At 44.6% G+C, this 17729-nt stretch overlaps 1 protein-coding gene across 9 annotated transcripts in view; it reads left to right on the forward strand.

The window, feature by feature from the left end:
- The first annotated feature begins 842 nt into the window (after positions 1–842).
- PTPRM (protein tyrosine phosphatase receptor type M) overlaps positions 843–17729 on the forward strand; it is a 765571-nt gene continuing 748684 nt past the window's right edge. For all 9 annotated transcript variants that reach the window (XM_032875725.1, XM_032875726.1, XM_032875727.1 and 6 more), the window contains exon 1: positions 843–1035. In XM_032875725.1, coding sequence (XP_032731616.1) covers positions 963–1035 — 73 coding nt within the window. In that variant the 5' untranslated portion in view covers positions 843–962. The remainder of the gene's footprint in view (positions 1036–17729) is intronic.

Below are 17729 nucleotides of genomic sequence, written 5' to 3' on the forward strand. Positions count from 1 at the left end.
CGACTCGGGGGCGCAACCGGCCCTGCTCCGCGACAGCGCGGTCCTGCGCCGGGGACCGAGCAGCTTGGCCGCGCCCGCGGGGGCCGCAGGCCGCTGGTCCCGCCCGCCGCTCGCACAAACTCCTAGCGGCTCGTGACCCGGGACAAACTTCTGGCTGAGGCGCAGCCCTCACACCGTCACCCTCCCGGAAGCCAGGCACGGAACAGGAGACGCGGCTACGAAAAGGAGGCAGAGAGAGAAAGGGTGGATACGGTGTCGCTGCTCCTCTCCACGCGGGTGACGCCGCACGGGCGGCGGCGGTGGCGGCCGCCCCCAGTCGAGCTCCCTCCGCGAGGCGGCCGCGGCCACCGAACGCCGGGGCGCGGGCCGGCGGGGCTGGGCGCTCACGCCCTCTAGCGGGCCGCGGCGGCGCCGGGCGGCCGTGACGTGGGCGCTCCCTTCAGCCGGCCTGCGGGGCACCGCCAGTCAGTCGGGGAGCAAGAGCCCGGAGCAGAGCCGGCGCGGGCTCGGCCATCGGCGCACCGCCGCCCCCGGGGCTGGGCTCGCGGCTGGCGGCGGAGAGGCGGCGGGCAGGACGCGCGCGCCCACCGCCACGGCCACGGCCACGGCCGGCGCCGGCGGCTCGGGTCCCGAGCAGGGGAAGGAGAGCGGCGGCGAGTGCAGGCGCCGGAACGGAGGGCGGATTTTGGCTCCGCGGGCGCGCCCTCCGCTCCCTCTCACAGCCGCGCCAGACGCCGAGTGGGGCAGGCGGCAGGGAAGGAGGACCCAGGACCCTCTCCCTGGGCCGCTGGAGCTGCCGGAGTTCGGACTTCTGCAACTGTTGGCACTTTGGGTCTCCGGTTCTGTTTTTGGCTGTTTACCTTTCTCTTCTGGCTGCCTGGAAACCCAAGCTCCCGTCCGCCCTCCGCCCTCGCGCGCCCACCCAGCGCCGCCTGGGAGCGGCCCGGCGCGCACTCGGCACCATGAGGAGTCTTGGGACGTGCTTGGCGACTTTGGCCGGACTTTTGCTAACTGCGGCAGGGGAGACGTTTTCAGGTAGGTGGGACCGTTTGTGCCGCCGCCGGGGACGCGAGAGCCGGAGCGAGGGCCCGGGACGCCGGCAGCTCCCGGGCCTGGAGAGCCCGAGGCGGGCAGCGGGTCCGGGGCGGGGGCGCGGCGGGCCCGGCGCAGCTGCTGTCCGTTAGCCGGCGCTGGGCGAGGGGCCGGCGGGGAGGGCGGGCACCGGCGACTCGGGCGGCCTGAGCGGGCGAGCCGTGAGCACTGGCTTCGGAGCCGGGACCGTAGTCTCGCCCCCGCACCTCCGCGGCCTGGGCTCGTGCTTGGGGAGGACCGCTGCCACTCTGAGTCCCAGGCCGGCTCCTAGAGGAACAGCAGAAAACTTTGCTTGAAGTTCGGCGCCGCAGCCCCGGGCCGCCGAGCGTGGGCGCTGCGCGATCCTTATGACCCGGAGCAGCCGCCAGGCCGGGTCGCGTGTGCCCGGCTGCGCCCGCGGCGATCGTCTAGACCCGGCAGCAGCTCCAGTGGTGGCGTTCGCCCGGCGCCCTGCCCTTCCTGCCGCCGCCCCCAGGCCCTCGGGGCCGGTGACCCCGGCTTTTTCAGATGGTCGCGCCACAGCTCGGAAGAGCCTAAGCGGGCGTTCCTCGTCGGTCCCAGCGGGAGGACCCGGCAGCCTCGGAGGGAGCGTCCAGGCTCCCAGGCCCCGGGCCAAAGCGGCCTTGCACTCTCCGGGCCCCACCTACCCGCCCTCGGTCCCCAGCGACCAGTGGCAACTTGTTAACCCAGCCTCGCCGCCCCGGGTCCCAGGTGGGAAGGAGAGGGACTGTGCGTGCAACTGTGTGCGTGTGTATGTGTGTGTGTGCGCGCGTGTGTGTCTGCTAGCGGGCGCGGGGCCGTGCCGAGCCTGGAGGAGCCGCCTCGCCGAGAGGACCTGTAAACCCCAGGGGTGGGGGTCCGGCGTGGGTCCCAGTTCCCCACAGTGTTACAGGGGTGTTACCTCTAGATTGTCAACGTGGATGCACGGCGGAGGCATGCACATTTGTACAATTTCTCACATATATTAGTTTAATTAAGGTCCACGTATAACGGTGGTCCTGGGTTTCTTGTTTTTAATATGGAAAAGCCCACACTATTTGGCCATAAACTTGGGTTGCAAAATAGGTTTCTGTGCTTATTAGGGAGGATTGAGTAAGTTGGACCTTTTAAATATATATATATATATATATATATATATACATATATATATATATTATGAAGGGGCTTTTCACTGTCAAGTGCATATTCGAAACATTGGAGACGTTTGGCTGGTATTTGGAAACGTACATTTTACTTTCTTGGAGTCCTCTGTACACAGAGCCACAGATGCCTGTGTCCTGTGTGTTGCTGAGCTGCAGGACTCTTGACCACAGTTGGCCGCAAAGATGAAAATGAGATTGGGGTTGGCAGTTTGCTCTGTACTGTGAAATGGAAACCGTCAACGTCAATAAAGAAGTACCTTTTCCCTAAGTTTAATATTTCCTTAACTGTCTGGTTAATGGCACGTGCTCCAGAGGACTTAAAACAGGTATACTGCTGTCCGATATAAAATTGATGCAGATTTTGGCCTTCATTCTTTCTTAGGAGCAGATTATGGAGTCAACTCACCAGTTTTAGAGCCTTGTAACTCATTAGTGTTCGAAGTCAAATATGGGTGAGGGCCTTGGTGATGGTTTTCTCTTTATTAAGATTCATAACCCCCTGCCTGGGATTTGTTTAAAGTTAAGCCTGTCAAGTAGTGTTTGGATGGATTTTTAAGTTGTGTGCAAGGGGATGGAAACAAATATTTATGTAGCTTATTTAAAGCATCAGTCCTTTGTCATTAAAAAGGATTTCAGCATTAGGGAGTACTGACCTGTGTCCTTGGGAAGGCTGATGTAAACTGTCAAACCCAAAGAGACTTTTACTAAAATTTAGCCATATTCTTTTCTTTTGGAGGAAATATATCATCCTATTTGTTTGTTATTATTCCATTAACTGGGGTGTGCTTTCCGAGTTATCCTGGTATGTTAGTGGGCAAAGGCGGAATGAAGCACGGTATCTGAGAGATTGTGTTGAAATGTTGAAATTGTAAATATTTGACATTGGCAAATTTTGTTTGTGCAACAGTCAGATATCTTGCTGGGCATTATGTTTTTTTCTCTGCACTTTACATTTTAGATAGTATAGGTGTGGGGCTCCTACTGCTTTGGAAAAGTCAGTTTCTTTGTGTATGTTGGGAAAGTTTTGATTTCTTATTTCTTATAAGTTTGACACATTTCTTTTTAGGATTCTTCTGGAAATGGAAATAATTGGCTACTTTTCACCTGACACACCTGATGTGATAATCAGTTAAGGGATAGAGGAGATAGATTGTAAGCCCCTTGAAGGCAAAGTCAGTATTTTTTTTCCTTCTTGGTTCCCCACAGAACACTTAGCATGAAGTCTTAGATCTAATAGGCAAGCACAGTTGGTTGAATAAAAAATGCTGATGTGAATGCTGATCATTTGCCAACATTCACATTGTACCTGAGTTAAACTGACACAGAAGGGAGGGGGAGAGGGATGATTGTAGGAAGTTAGACTTGGCTGGCATTTCCCTGACTTTGAAATGAACATTTTTCACAAGGGGTTCTCCTTAGGCCACCGAAAGGCCTAAATTATGAGATTTTATGTGATCGGTGCTTTTTTTTTGGTGCGACTGTGATTTATACACATGGGACTTTCCTCTTCCCCTTATGCAGTGCTCTCAATCTCCTGTCCTCTTTGGGAAGGGTTTGGGATTTATATTGTTATTACTTAATCATTTCTGGAGATGGACTGTAGGGAGTTTGGATTTCAGACATCAGAAATAGAGTGCTAAACTTACTGGAAGAAAGAAAGAATTCAGTTTGTGGTTTACTTGGACTTTATTTACTATAAACATTTCGTTTTAAAAACTGTTCTCTGTCTTTGCCATTTCTAATTTGTTAATATTCTGGGAATTTCTAATGCCAGTATTCTTATTGGAGGCTCACTTTCTGCCTTCTAGGCTTTTAATGGTCATTAAAAATAACTTTATTAAAAAGGAATCGAGTCGGACTCAAGGAAGTTAAATCATTTTACTTTTGTTTGAATTTCTCTTGTCCATGGTGAGAAGCCAGATAGCTGGCAAGTCATTCCTTTTTGACCCAATTTCTTAAAAGCCGAGTTGTAATATATATTATAGGACAAAGTGCTTAGTTTTATATTGTAATAGATCTAATGTGTTTTCTCTTAAGCAAACTTTGGTTTGCAGAGATAGAAATCAAACAGGTTTTACCCTTTGTTTCTTCCACAGTATTTGGAATAAATAAAACCTTAATATAACCTTGTGAATTTGGGACTCTTGTGGAAAAAATTTATTTAAAAAATACGTTAAGGATATTTGTGGGAAAGCAGGCAACATTGGAATAAAGTTTATAGTGTAGCTAGTAGTATTGTACTAGTATTTAATTTCTAAATTTTGGAAATTCTACGAAGGTTATGTCATATGTAAATGTTAGGGGAAGGTGGGTAAAGCTTGAAATCTATATATTTTTTGCAACTTTTCTTTTAAGTCTAAGTTACTTTAAAATATAAAATATTAAAGTACCCTTTACAAAAAGTGGGAATAGATTTATTTAGCAGTGTGATTTTTCTTTTCCAAGTAAGTATAGTCATGAAATTTTACATTTTTATGATGCTTTAACTAGATTGATAATTCATATGATGAAAATACTTCAAATTTAAATCAGCGAGCATGAAAGAAATATGCCAAGAAATTACTATAACATTTTTAGTGTTATGTGTATGTAGGGAAGTATTTATTGCTTGAGCATAATAAATTGTTCTGATCTGGAAAATTACAGGTTTTAGTCTCTCATGTTTCCAAAGGGTTGTTATGCAGCTTTTTGGAAGTGAAGTTACTTACATATCATGACATACGGGTAAGTGTGTATATAACTTGAGTAATTCTAAGAGAACTTTCCTTAATAAGTAATCTGATCTATGCCTTCAGATTAAATAAACCGTGTATGAAAGAAGCATAGCCTTAAGTTTGGACAAATTGGTTTAGAATTTAAGTTTTCTGTGTCAATTATATAGAAGTTGATGGCTTTATTTGAATTTTTCCATGATAGTTCTGTAGCAATTGTACATTCTAGAAACTGACAGGTTTTATGTGTCTCTTTGGTAGAGGGACTGTTGAATTCCTTTCAGTTTTTGTTTCAGGATTTATTAAGTTTTCTAGAATGAGCTTGTATCAATTAAATATCGTAAGACACAGTTTTCAGGTAGGGGTCAGGCATGTTAATAAGTAGTTACTTTTTTTTTTTTTTGGCAGTATAATATTTTTCTTAAGGGTGGTGGCTACCACACAATGCTCTTCGGTTTCATTCTGAGATTCTTCTCTTCGAAAACCAACTTTCCCATAAACTTTCTTAAGTTTTATATCTCAGTTATTATCTTTATGACTGTAACACATTAAAAAGTCTGTTTGTAAGTGAGGAAAAGCTTAATGACTAATGTGTTTCAGACTCACTAGTGAAACACTTAAAAAGATGCAAAATCATATAAACCTCCCATCCTAAGAGGATGCAGCTTCTCGGGTTCCTAAAATCCTGCTAAAATCCTGCTGTGGTTGCCAGTTTCGTCATCAGGAAGCCTGAGCTTACTCTGTAGCTCTGAAAAACTCAGCAGAGAAAAATAAGGAGGTCTGGGGTTGGGTGGGAAGCAGGAAAGCTTTAGTCACCAACCTTGGGAATCTCTAGTTCCCCCACCATTGTATGGAAGTGTGTGAGACGAATCAAAGAAAAAAGGCATGAGAAGAAAAGGGTTTTATGCTCAGGCATCAGTGATGTGAGTTTGGAGGTCCTAGCAGAAGAGGGTCGCTGCACTTACACTCTCTTTGCTCTTAAGGATGGAACCTATGGAAGGGAAAGGGGAGATAATGAGAAGAGACACAAGTACACGTAGTTAGTGCTGACATCTCACACCTTAAGTGGCTTTAGGTGGCTTTGGGGAGTGCCTGGGGGTATTGAGCCCCCGTTGATGGCAAGCTGTGTTCACACCTGTGCTTCTTAAAATTTAGCATGCCCAAGGATCCCCTGGAGTGGCCTTTCCTGGTGTTGATTTCTGGGGAGGAGCCCTGGTGATTCTGGAGTGGAAGGTTCATGGAGGGTCTCACAGCATCCCCAGGGAACCTTGGTTTGTGGCCAGGTTTGAGAAATGTGGATCTAAAAATCCAGTTCTGAAAGTGTTGTTTTTGGACCAGCGGCATGAGCATCACTTGTCCCTGCCTCCCACCTACTGAATCTCAAACTGGAGGAGGGGAGAGGGGGAATGGGCCGCTGTCTGTGGGTGTTTTCTGTCTCGAGGGCATTCTGATTCTTGCAGGAACTATTTTTCCGAAAGAGCTGGGATCTTCATCAGGCTTGATCAGCCTCCCTTAATAAGAGTTGAAAGAGAACCAGGAGTAAAAATAGACTTTGCATTCATGCACTTATTAGTCTCCTGATGAACACAGCCAAAATTATGAACAGGCTGCTATGACTGTGTTACAGCTCTCAGCCTGTTAGGTGAAACCGCCAGTGTGACATTTCAAATAATAGTCTTATCTGGGGAAGATATTGGATCCAGCCAGTTGTAAAACTTAAATAGAAAAAGTTTTCTATAATTTTACTTACCACAACATAAAGTTTTAATTAAATTTTGCAGTAATGATTAGCATTTGGAAATTTCTCTGGGTGGATATTGTGTCTAGAAGATACTTGTTTTGTTGTAATAAGTGCATAGCCCAATGTGCCTACAAAGTAATGCCTTTAGTTCAAGTAAACACTTATTGAGTACTTACTGTTTATAAAGCCCTTTTATAGGAAAGCATTGGGGTGGTAGTGGGCAAAGTTAAGAATGATACAGTTACAGTGCTCTGTGTATTGATTAAAAGTTTCAAAATCCACTGCCATAGAAATAAAGACTTTGTTAGGAGAGAAGTGGAAATTAATGTACAAGAAATTTGAAATTTTATTGTGGAAATGTGAAACTGTGCCTTTGGAAATGAACTCAACTTCCCGATGGAAAATAAAAGGTTTTCATTATACCTCGCTTTGGTGTACTGCTAATGCATATCCTAAAACAGAGCCTTGTATTTCTGTTATTCACAAAAGACAGTCATTGCCATCTCTGTCATGTCACACCTCAGGTAAATAAAAGCAATCATAAGGTTATTGAACAGATTGATCTGGGAAACATTGTCATCAGACTTTCAGAGAATCAAGTCACAGAGTACTTCCCACAGAGGCAGGCTGGCCTGCTTCCTGCTGCCATTCGAAGCTGATCACTAGGGGTAGCTGCACCCTTAAACCCACCTGCCTAAGCCAGGAGAGGCACAGCTTCCAGCGCTCATTTCCTTAGAGCCAAAGGAAGGCATGCTCTTCAGTGCACCTTCAGCCATTTCTCCATGCCTCTGACTCTTCTCTGTAAAGTTGAACTCTTGAGTGGAAGTGGTAGTTCCCCTAGTCATCATTTTAGGTGGTTGTAGTTCAGCACTGACCCAAAAAGAACTTTAAATTTACCCGTGATAATCTTTCTCGTTTTCCTCCTTCTTTTTTGCCGTGTCTGTTGCTGCCGTTCTATATATAGCAGCGGAGCTAGAAGTAGTATATATCTGCCAAGTAAGTAAGAGTTCATGTTGACCTCTGGGCCCTTCCCGATCAGGCCTTTTGGCAAGAAGCCAGAGAAGGCAGTGGGATGAAGAGCCACGGGCAGGTGTGTGACGTCGGGAGGAAGCGGCTCGTGTACTGTGCTTACATCTGCAAGAGATTCCTCTTGTGGCGTTGTCAATTTCGGGATACCGTTCAGGAGGAAGTCATTACAATTAGCAGTGGAAATCTGATGCCGTTAATTTTCCTGCTTAAAACACAGAAGGTACGCGTCATTAAAAACTTTGTATCTGAAACCCCAGTGCTGGAAGCAAGGGGAGGGAGAAGACCTGATGGTAGGCAGTGTCACTCTGTTTATATCTGGGGTTGATGGGGAAGGCTGGGACCTGGAATGCCAGGAGAGCAGTGACTGCAGCATGGGAGGGAGAGGATGGGTAAGAGCAGACTTGTCAGGCACTTGTCAAAACAGATGTGTTTTTGGAATCTCCCTTGGAGGAAAAGGCCACCGTTTAACAGATTGATTTATTTCAGAATACAACAGCCTAAGCAGAAGCGAAGCATTTACTTTTTATGGGCTGCAAAGTATAAAAGCTTATAGAGCACGGGTTTGTTTTCAGATGGGTGAATATTCATTTTGATCTCATTCCTATTCAATATGCAGAAAGCAGATTTATTGCATACAAGGAGAAGAATGTGTTTTAGTTTGCATTACCCGGGAAGTCAGGGGCCCCACTGCCTCTCCCAGCTTCCTGCTGTGGAATCCAGGGCAGGTTCACAGGTAGACTTCTGGCAGCAGGAGGCAGGGAATTGGATCACACCCTGTTTGCAGTCTGTGTTTGATGGTCCTGTTTGATCTCTCTTCTTAGTTGCAGTATTTTGAGCAACTGTAAATCATATCCCAACCACATGCTTGAAATGATTCATTGTATACTCTCTAGATATAAAAGTATAAAGTGGCCTAAAACAGTCCATTTACAATAAATACTTGATGGGGCATCCGGGTAGCTCAGTTGATTAAGCACCAAACACTTGATTTCAGCTCAGGTCATAATCTCAGGGTTGGGATATCGAGCCCCACTTTGGGCTCTGTGCTGGGTGCAGAACCTGCTTAATGCAGAGAAAGAAAAGCCCTCGTGCCTGTTGGTGGGAATGCCAGCTGGTGCAGCTACTCTGGAAAACAGTATAGAGGTTCCTCACAATGTTAAAAATGGGGCCAGCAATTGCACTACTAGGCATTTATTCGAAGGAGACAGACATAGTGATTTGAAGGGGCACATGCACCCCAATGCTAAAGATGCGGTAATATATATAATGGAATATTACTCAGCCATCAAAAGAATGGAATCTTGCCATTCGTCATGACGTTGATGGGACTAGAGGGTATTATGCTATGTGAAATAAGTCAGAGAAAGACAAATACCACATGATCTCACTCATATTTGGAATTTAAGAAACAAAGCTGATGAACATAGAGAAAGGGAAAGAAAAAATAAGATAAAAACAGAGAAAGAGACAAACCATAAGAGACTCTTAAATATAAGGGATAAACAGGGTTGTGGGAGGGGAAGGGATTGGTGGGATAGGGGTAACTGGGTGATGGGAATTAAGAAGGGCTTGTGATGTGATGAGCACTGGGTATTATATGCAACTGATGAAATTCTATCTCTGAAACTAATAATACACTGTATGTTAGCTAACTTGAATTTAAATAATACTAATAAAAAGAATTGAAACTGTTTTGACATTGAAATAAATGATTTCATAAAGGAGAGAGGAAAAAAAAAAGGATTCTCTCTCTTCTTCCCTCACCCTCCTCCCTTTCTAAAAAAAGAAAATAAATAAATACTGATGATATATAAAATAAAAATCAAATTACTGGGCAATGTATAGTGTGTCTTAATTACTTAATAATATATTTGTTGAATGAATACAGAAGTGAAGTTCCCTTGGGGAGGAAAAATATCAAAGTACTTCTTACTGCTTTTTTCTTTTTTTTCTATATATCAAGTTTGACTTCTTAAAGCATTTAGAATAATGTTAATAATAGGCCCAGGCTGTGGGTTTTGTGCTTGGTACCCTTTGCAATTTATAGGCATGTAGATATTCAGTTGCTAAATTTAAAGGAAAAGGCATTACTTTTTGTTACTTAAACATATAAAAGTAAGCCTGGGGGCACCTGGGTGGCTCAGTGGGTTAAAGCCTCTGCCTTCGGAGGGCTTGGGTCATGATCCCAGGGTCCTGGGATCGAGCCCCGCATCGGGCTCTCTGCTCAGTGGGGAGCCTGCTTCCTCCTCTCTCTCTCTGCCTGCCTCTCTGACTACTTCTGTCAAATAAATAAATAAAAATCTTAAAAAAATAAATAAAAGTAAGCCTGTGATTTTATCATGTGTAATAGAAACATACTAATCAGTTAACATTATAAAGCAAAATTTTGCTAAAAATGGAATTTATCATGTGGTAGATTTATCATGACTCTAGGGGGATTTGCTTTTAGTCAGTGGTAAAGTAAGAGAACTATGGCATCACCAGTAAGAAGGTTCCATAACAGAGAGTAATATATATTATCCCTGCTGGGTTAATTTCTGAATCAGAATGAAATTAATTATACCTACACAGAGCTCACGTTCTCCCATGAACGTCTGGCTCATCTTCAGTAGGGCCAGCGCCCTCTAGTTCCTTTTTCATTTAGTGTGGTACATGGTCACGTGACGATTCTTCATGAAAAGAGGTCACTCTGACAACAGCCTCATAAACTGTGTTCTCTGCTTCTTTGACTCTCGAAATCTGGACCACTGAACAGGGTATGGAATCTCCCCAGTTATCCATGGGCGTTATGTCCTGTGTGTACGTGATGGGGCTTCTTGTCTGATTTCTTTTATCAGTTAACTGTTCATCCCATTGGCATGGCTTTTTAGGGAGCTCCTCCCTCTTCTTTCAGGGCTGCTGGGTGGGCTGAGAGCCACTGTGCAGGCTTATCCAGGGTCCTGTGTTGCTGACCCTTGGAAGGTTTGGTGGCGGGGGGTGTTGCCCAGTCACAGAGGGAATTGGACAGCTGGAGGATGTTAAGGCTCTGACGTCAACTCCAAACTCCTGGGGTTTGGAAAGAAGAGCAGAGCCCCCCCCAGGGGGCAGATCAGGCGCTCCTGATTTTGCAACAAAGCTTCTGAATAGTCTCTTGGCCTTGGGTATGTTATTTACTTTTTCTGAGTTTTCTTTTCTAGAAAAGTACCTTGTAAGATTATTGTAAAGGCTAACCGATGCCCTGATGTTAGGAGACCTCTTGGGGTGACAGGGTTGTGTCTGTTCAGCATGAAGAAGAGAGGGGATTGGCCAGTCCTACAGCCAGTGTGAACCCACTGTTGTAAGTCAGAAAGAGTCGATATTGACAGTTTCATATGGTTCAAGCTAGTAGACCCCCTTTCTGGGTCCAAGGCGTTGATACCTGTGGTGTCTGGAAGCTATAGGAGGGATAGTTGTGCCAATGTGGTTGTATACATATATATGTTATAGATACATGGCCAATATTATGCTTTAAAAGAGGAAAAATAGCTGAAAATAGCAAAATGATCCCCTAAGAATTGATACCGTGCAAAGCCTGCAGTAATCAGTAGCATGGAAGGTGGTGTGTTCACACGTGCCTTAAAGTCAGTCATGTGAGCCTCCAGTCCTCACAGTCCTGGTCCCACAGACTCGCCAAGTCAGAATCTCTGGGAGGGGCCACTGAAGCTGGTCAGGAAACATCCAGATAATCGTGATGTTTGTAAACTTTGAAAGACTGTCCGTTAAAAAAGTCGCTGTGGCCCTGAGACCATGCCCTTTGGAGAACTTATCACATCTTCTCTGATTAGTGTTAAGAAAGCATCCAAAGATCAGCATGTGGATTTTTAGACCAAATTATTAACTGACCAAAGAGTATTTCTTTTATGAAGCAGAGGCTTTCTAGTGTCAGAAGACAGTGAATTATGAAACAAGGCATTTTATTGCAACTTGGCTGTTCTGTACCCATCTTTTAACTTCGTGACCTCTAGTAAATTTGCTATCTGTCTGGAATTTTTAGGATATAATAAAAGAATAAAGACATTTCAGGGTAATCAGAACACGATGACTTTAGATCTTTAAATTTGCAGCTCTGTGCTGCATTTTGGGATGACTCATTCATAGAAGAGGATGAGACAAGATGGCATGGGGAATAATATTTTCCAGTACTTATTCCTTTATCTCCTGTTCATTGAAACATGGACACTGTAGAATAATTTGTCTTCGGGGCCCCATAAGGGGCCCAGAAACTTGGCATTTTGATTGTAGTAGTTCCTAAAAGACTCACAAACCTCCAAATGGGCATACCAGTCTGTTAAGGCACTCGAAATTTCCACCAGCTCATCATTTTGACCAAGGAAGAAAGGTGCTTGTTGAAATGTCATGTCTGGGAGAGGTGGCTCATTAAGTCATCTAAATATGACATCCTCAACTAGCTGTCACCTTGATAAGTTGACATATCCTTAGATGTCAGATTTCTTACTTGTAAAGATGAAGACATTCGATTCAAGGATCTACAAGGTCTCTCCAATTGCTTGAAGAGTATGAGAATTGTCATCTTAGTTCATATTAATTTGTGAGGTAGCATGGTGTTGAGAGGGTGAGACCTGGATCAATGGGTTATTTTTTGATGGGTGAGGATGGGAGAAATGTCTAGAACATTGGGTCCAATCCAAGAGAGTGCCTGACAGAGCATGAAGTTGCTTGTTAAAAGGAAGTTGAAGGGGGAAGACTGAGTGATTTTAAGATGCTTCCCACATTTGCCGTAGGCTGCCTCTGCACAAACGAAGCCCTTTTCCTCCATACCTGAGAATGTATCTGCCATTCGTAGGGGCCACCAACAGCTATGTGGCAGCTAGGCTGAAGGCTATGATTTTCTACCTCAATTGTGGCCACAGAGCTAGGCCTTATTTCAGGGGATTGGAATTGATAGTTATAAATGATGGCCATGCACTGAGCACTAATTATGTATGTGGTACCATGCTGAGAGGATATGATATTTTCAAACCCATGGCCGCACAGTAGCTGATAAAACTTGACTATGAAAATTGACAGAAGCTTTGGGAGGAGAATCTGTCTCCGTTTCTAACAAAGCCAGGTCATCTGAGCAAGGGAGATGGGCACCGTGTGTCTTCCCTCCCCATACACACAGGTGCGGAGCTACTTTTTCCTGATTTATGCTTTGATTTGATGCCATCCGTCTGTATTGAGGTGTGCTCAATGCAGAAGCATTTCAGATGGAGTGCTGTGTCTGTTAGAAGGACGTTGAGTAGTGTTTCAGTACATGATCTAGAATCTTTATAATGGCCGCCTGGGGAGATTTCCTTCTGGGTCTTAAGTTCTAGGAATTGTGGACTTAGTTTTTTTCCGTTGGAAATAATGAATTGTATAACCCATCAAGTTTTCTTCTTTACGTTGGCTGTTATAAAGCCAGATTCAAAAGTGTGTTCTGTCACAGTGAGAACTTTTTTGAATGGAAAACCTCAGTCAAGGCTGGCCTTCAAACAGGGTCTTTGTTGTCTCTGGGAACAAAGAAGGTGGTGGGAGGCACAGCTGGTCCCAGGGGCTCAACATGGCCATTGGGATTTGGAATCTTCTTCTCTAAACATCTTTCCTCTTTATGTGGTATCTTTAAGGGGTCATAGGCTGAAGCCTCCAGCTCCAAGCCCAGTGGGAAGAGAGATCCTGTGCCCCAAAGGGACACACCCCTTCTGCTAGTGAGCTCGCTTGGACAGGTCATATCACCTGCTTCCCCTTTAACCTTCTGCTCTGCGTGACCTGCCCACTAGACCAGGCATGTGGCCTGCCTATATGGACCATATGGAACAAGAGTGAGGAAATGGAGCTTTCACCATGAAAAAAACAGGTTCTGTGACCAGTTGAAGAGAGTGGTGTGACAGAAAAGAAATGAGTTCCAGATCTTAACATCTGAGTCAGTGTTCCAAGTGCAACTTGTGTGTGTGTGCTTTTCTTTTACTTCCTCGTGACATCACAGAACACAAAGGTCACTAAAAGTGAAGAACACAGGAGTGGGAAGATGGTGTGGAGGTTATGATAGGCTACTATAATACTTCTCCAGCTTGTTTTTTTTAAAGCAATCAGAATATTGTCATTAAGTAAAATTTTACGTAGGTGAAAAAGCATAAAAAATCTTTGGATTAAACAAGATTTCATGTGGGAAGATTAAACAAGATTTTATGTGGGAAGATTAAATCTCCAAGTTTGAAAACAAGGGGTAATGGTTAGCTTTTGCTATATAACAAAGCTCCCCAAAACTTGGTGACTTAAAACTGTTTTCCATTTTTCTGTTTTATAAAGGGGGGATGTGTCTGCTGATCTAAACTGGGATTGGCGTACTTTATGTGTATGTTTTTACTTAGCTGATCTTGGCTGGGCTCTTGATATTTTGGGGTTGGTTGTCTCTAGGCTACTATAGGAGAGCCTTGGCTGGGACAGGTGCTCTCTCCTCCGTGCACTCATTTCTTCTCCAGCAGGTAGAGTTTCCAAAGACTGCCAAGGGTGCTAAGGGAAGGGTTATGCTTGGGAAGGGCACCTCGTCACTTTCACCTTGTTCTTTTGGTCAAAGCCAGTCCACAGTGCCACCCTAGAACAAGGGTAGGGAAATAGACTTCACCCCTTGGTGGAGTTAAGACCACAGTATAAATAGTATGGATACAAAGACAGATGGAGAATTAGACCCGACATAGGGTCTGCCAGGCCCCAGTGCCTGTGTTTTGAGATGCCTCTGCTTTGGAGAACATAGCTGGGAAATCATTGGCACCACGAGAAAAGGAAATTTAAGACCAAAAGCCCTGTATTCAAGGGTCCGCCCTGATGTTGTCATCTGAAAGGGAAGCTGTTTAACCTCAGTGAGCTCAGTTCCTGATCTGTAATTAGGGTCATTCAGTGGCACTCTGATTCATAAGGTTTGCCTCAGATCAAATATGATAATGGGCTGTATAAAAAGAAACTTTTACACATTGTTGTACCTCTGGGTGTATTCTGAAGGTGATTATAACCCGATTAAGCCTGGGCTCTCATCCTGGCTATGTCATTATCAGTCGTGAAAGTCACATTGCCACATGGAGCCAGTTTCCTGATCTGTGAAGAGGGGATAATGTCTGCCTCCTTGGTCATCCTAGGGAAAACATAGTTCCTGGTCTGTAGGAGCTGCTGTCATTGTTCTTAGAGCCCCATGACGGCAGAATAACCTTGAGACATTGCCTTGTGTGTTTCCTTTCTATCTGGACACCGCAGAAGGTGTGGTTTTCCCAGCCCCAGGTTTTCTTCTACTTGTAATCTAGCTCATAAACTTGCTGCTATTTCCTCTGGCTTCCCAAAGGCAGGGGCAAAGGAAATACGAACATCACATGCTACCTACCTATGGGTCCTTTATGTGGTATTTACTACCAAAGCAGTCCTATAAGGTAAAAAATGGTAGCACTGTCAATTTATGGTTTATGGGACTGAGGCCCCAAGACATTTTTTTTTGAAGATTTTATTTACTTATTTGAGAGAGTGTGTGAGAGGGGAGAAGGTCAGAGGGAGAAGCAGACTTCCCGTGGAGCAGGGATCCCTATGTGGCTTTTGATCCCAAGACTCCGGGATTATGACCTGAACCCAAGGCAGTTGCTTAACCAACTGCGCTACCCAGCTGCTCCTCCCTGCCACAAGACATTTTTAAGTGTTGTACAAAGAGTAGGTAGAGCACTTTGTGGACCCTGAAGTGCTCCGTTCCTCCAGTGCCTCTTAAGCCCAAAGCCTGGACTCTTCTTCCCACCTTTTGGGTCCAAAGTACGTGCCATTGTTTCCAAGTGTGCTTAATTGATTTGGTACAATTTCTCAAATTGAAGGTAAAAACAATAGTAAAGTTGGTTTAGCCTGCAGTGCCCTGTAGCTATTGCCATTTTACAGTTCTCTGAAATAGTAAATTAGAAGGAAAAGTACTTAGCTTCTAAGGAACTTGAAAGAAATTAATTTATTAGAGACATTATCCATATCTTTTCACCAGCAGAGGAGGGCAGAATGTTATCTTTTCTGGGGTTTCAGATCCTCTGAATTATGTTTTTATAATTTCTTGCGTTTAAAATCTGATATTTGGTTGTGGGGAGAAGTGTAAAATCCTTTGTAAATCTCTTACCCGTATGTGTTGGTGGTCTCTGGGGCAAAGTGCCACTAAGGTCAGCAACACTTTATTTTTAGACCTTTTCGTTCAGGTGGAGGTGGGCTGGCCTTTGGAGATGATGTTAACTACCTTCTGTAGAACAAATTGCATTTTCTTTGGAGGCTGGACAAAGACAAAGGAAGCAAGTAAATCCATATCTGAAGAATGTAAAGCAATGTAGTGAGTTGAGTCTTATCTTTCTTCACCATGGGAAAGAACTGTTTGGTTTATAATAGTTTACAATGATGATGTGCTTTGCTTTAATCAATTTTTTTTTTTACAACATTGTTAGGGACAATTATACCAAAATAAAGTAGAATAAGTAAATATTAAGAGAATATTAGCATCTTTCACAGTGTTTTAAAAAAATATGGAATTAGATTTTTTTTTGCCAGTATCATTTAAGAAATGATGATCATTGTCAACAGATGTGTATTTATTTTATTTTACTCTTCATTTGGGAAGATCTCTGAGCAGCTGGAGATAAAATGAGGTGGTTCGTTCATTGTTAAGGATGAGGGAGAGCCCTGGAATGGACTTTGGGGCTCTAATGTTTGCTTTTGCTCTCCTGTGGCCTGTGATTTGGGCCGGGTCTCCTCATTGTGACTCAGGTGGCAGAAGAATACAGTGGGTATTAAAATAACTACTTAAAGGGCCTAAAAAGATTGCAAGGACCAGATGAAATAATTTAAAAACAACAACAACAACAACAACAAAAAACAACTGCTTTCTCTGCCCTGAAGTCCCAGTTATAGGGAGCTGCCTTTTCCAAGGCACACCCTCGGCTGGCTTGGCTGCTCAGAGCTCCGGCTGGAGTTGGGAAGTTCTGAAGAACGGACCTGTATTGTCTCTCCTGCAGGGCCTGCTTTTAGTGAAAATGAAAATGCTACCCGCACCAGGTGACTTATTCTCTGTCTCTTTATACACAGGAAATTGCTATCAAGTTGGCATTTTTTTTTTCCCCCTCTTGGGATGCTTTCTGAAATGCATATGTTTCTTCCATGCTGGACCCAAGGTTATTCTTTCATGCTTCAGTTCTAGAGATTAAAATCGTGCATAGAGGTGAGACATCCTCAATAATTGGAGGAATAGTCAAGAGGTGTTTGCAGGGCATATTCGTTTCCAAAGCATAAATAATATATAAATCATTGCGGAGTTCTGAGGGTGAAATGAGGAGTCCCCCTGCTGAGGCGAAGGGCTGCGGCTTCTGTGGCAGAGGACTCGCAGGCGAACTCTGTGGTGAGGCGCTGGGGGTCAGGGTGTGCTGGGTACTGAGGAGATGAGGGTTGGCTCACAGGGAGCACACACAGATAAGCTGATGGTGGGTCTGGCAAGGGAGCGTGCCGCTGAGTCTGCAGGAAGGCAGATCCTCCAGGGAGGGTGCTCCACTTGTTGGCTCACAGGATGTGGGGCTGCAGCTTGCCAGTGGAAATAAGGCACTGATGAGGCCTGCAGGCACTGCAGGCTCAGAGGGAAGGGAGAGGAGAGACCTTACAAAGGATTTTGAGTTGTTTTTTTTTTTTTCCCTCTTGAAATGGGATAATGCCTAACCAAGTGAGGTTTTTTTCCTTTTTTTTAAATTGAAGTATAATAGACGTACAATATTTCATTAGTTTCAGGTGTACAGTGTGTTCAACATTTATACACATCATGAAATGGTCATAATAAGTCTAGTTATCATCTGAAAATGGGTTTTTGAGGTAGTGGTCATCCACTTAAAGAAGATGCAGAAGGGAGGGGGCCTGGGAGATTGGAAAGAGGAACAGACTTCTCATGTTTTTTTTTTTTTTTTCTCTCTTTCTTTTAATTAGGAGGTCATGTTGTTGGTGACTTGGCATTTCCCCCTTCTGTCTCCATGC

Source organism: Lontra canadensis, unplaced genomic scaffold (assembly GCF_010015895.1).
Source record: "Lontra canadensis isolate GAN:19392208 unplaced genomic scaffold, GSC_riverotter_1.0 scaffold57, whole genome shotgun sequence".
NCBI classification, from domain to species: domain Eukaryota; kingdom Metazoa; phylum Chordata; class Mammalia; order Carnivora; family Mustelidae; genus Lontra; species Lontra canadensis.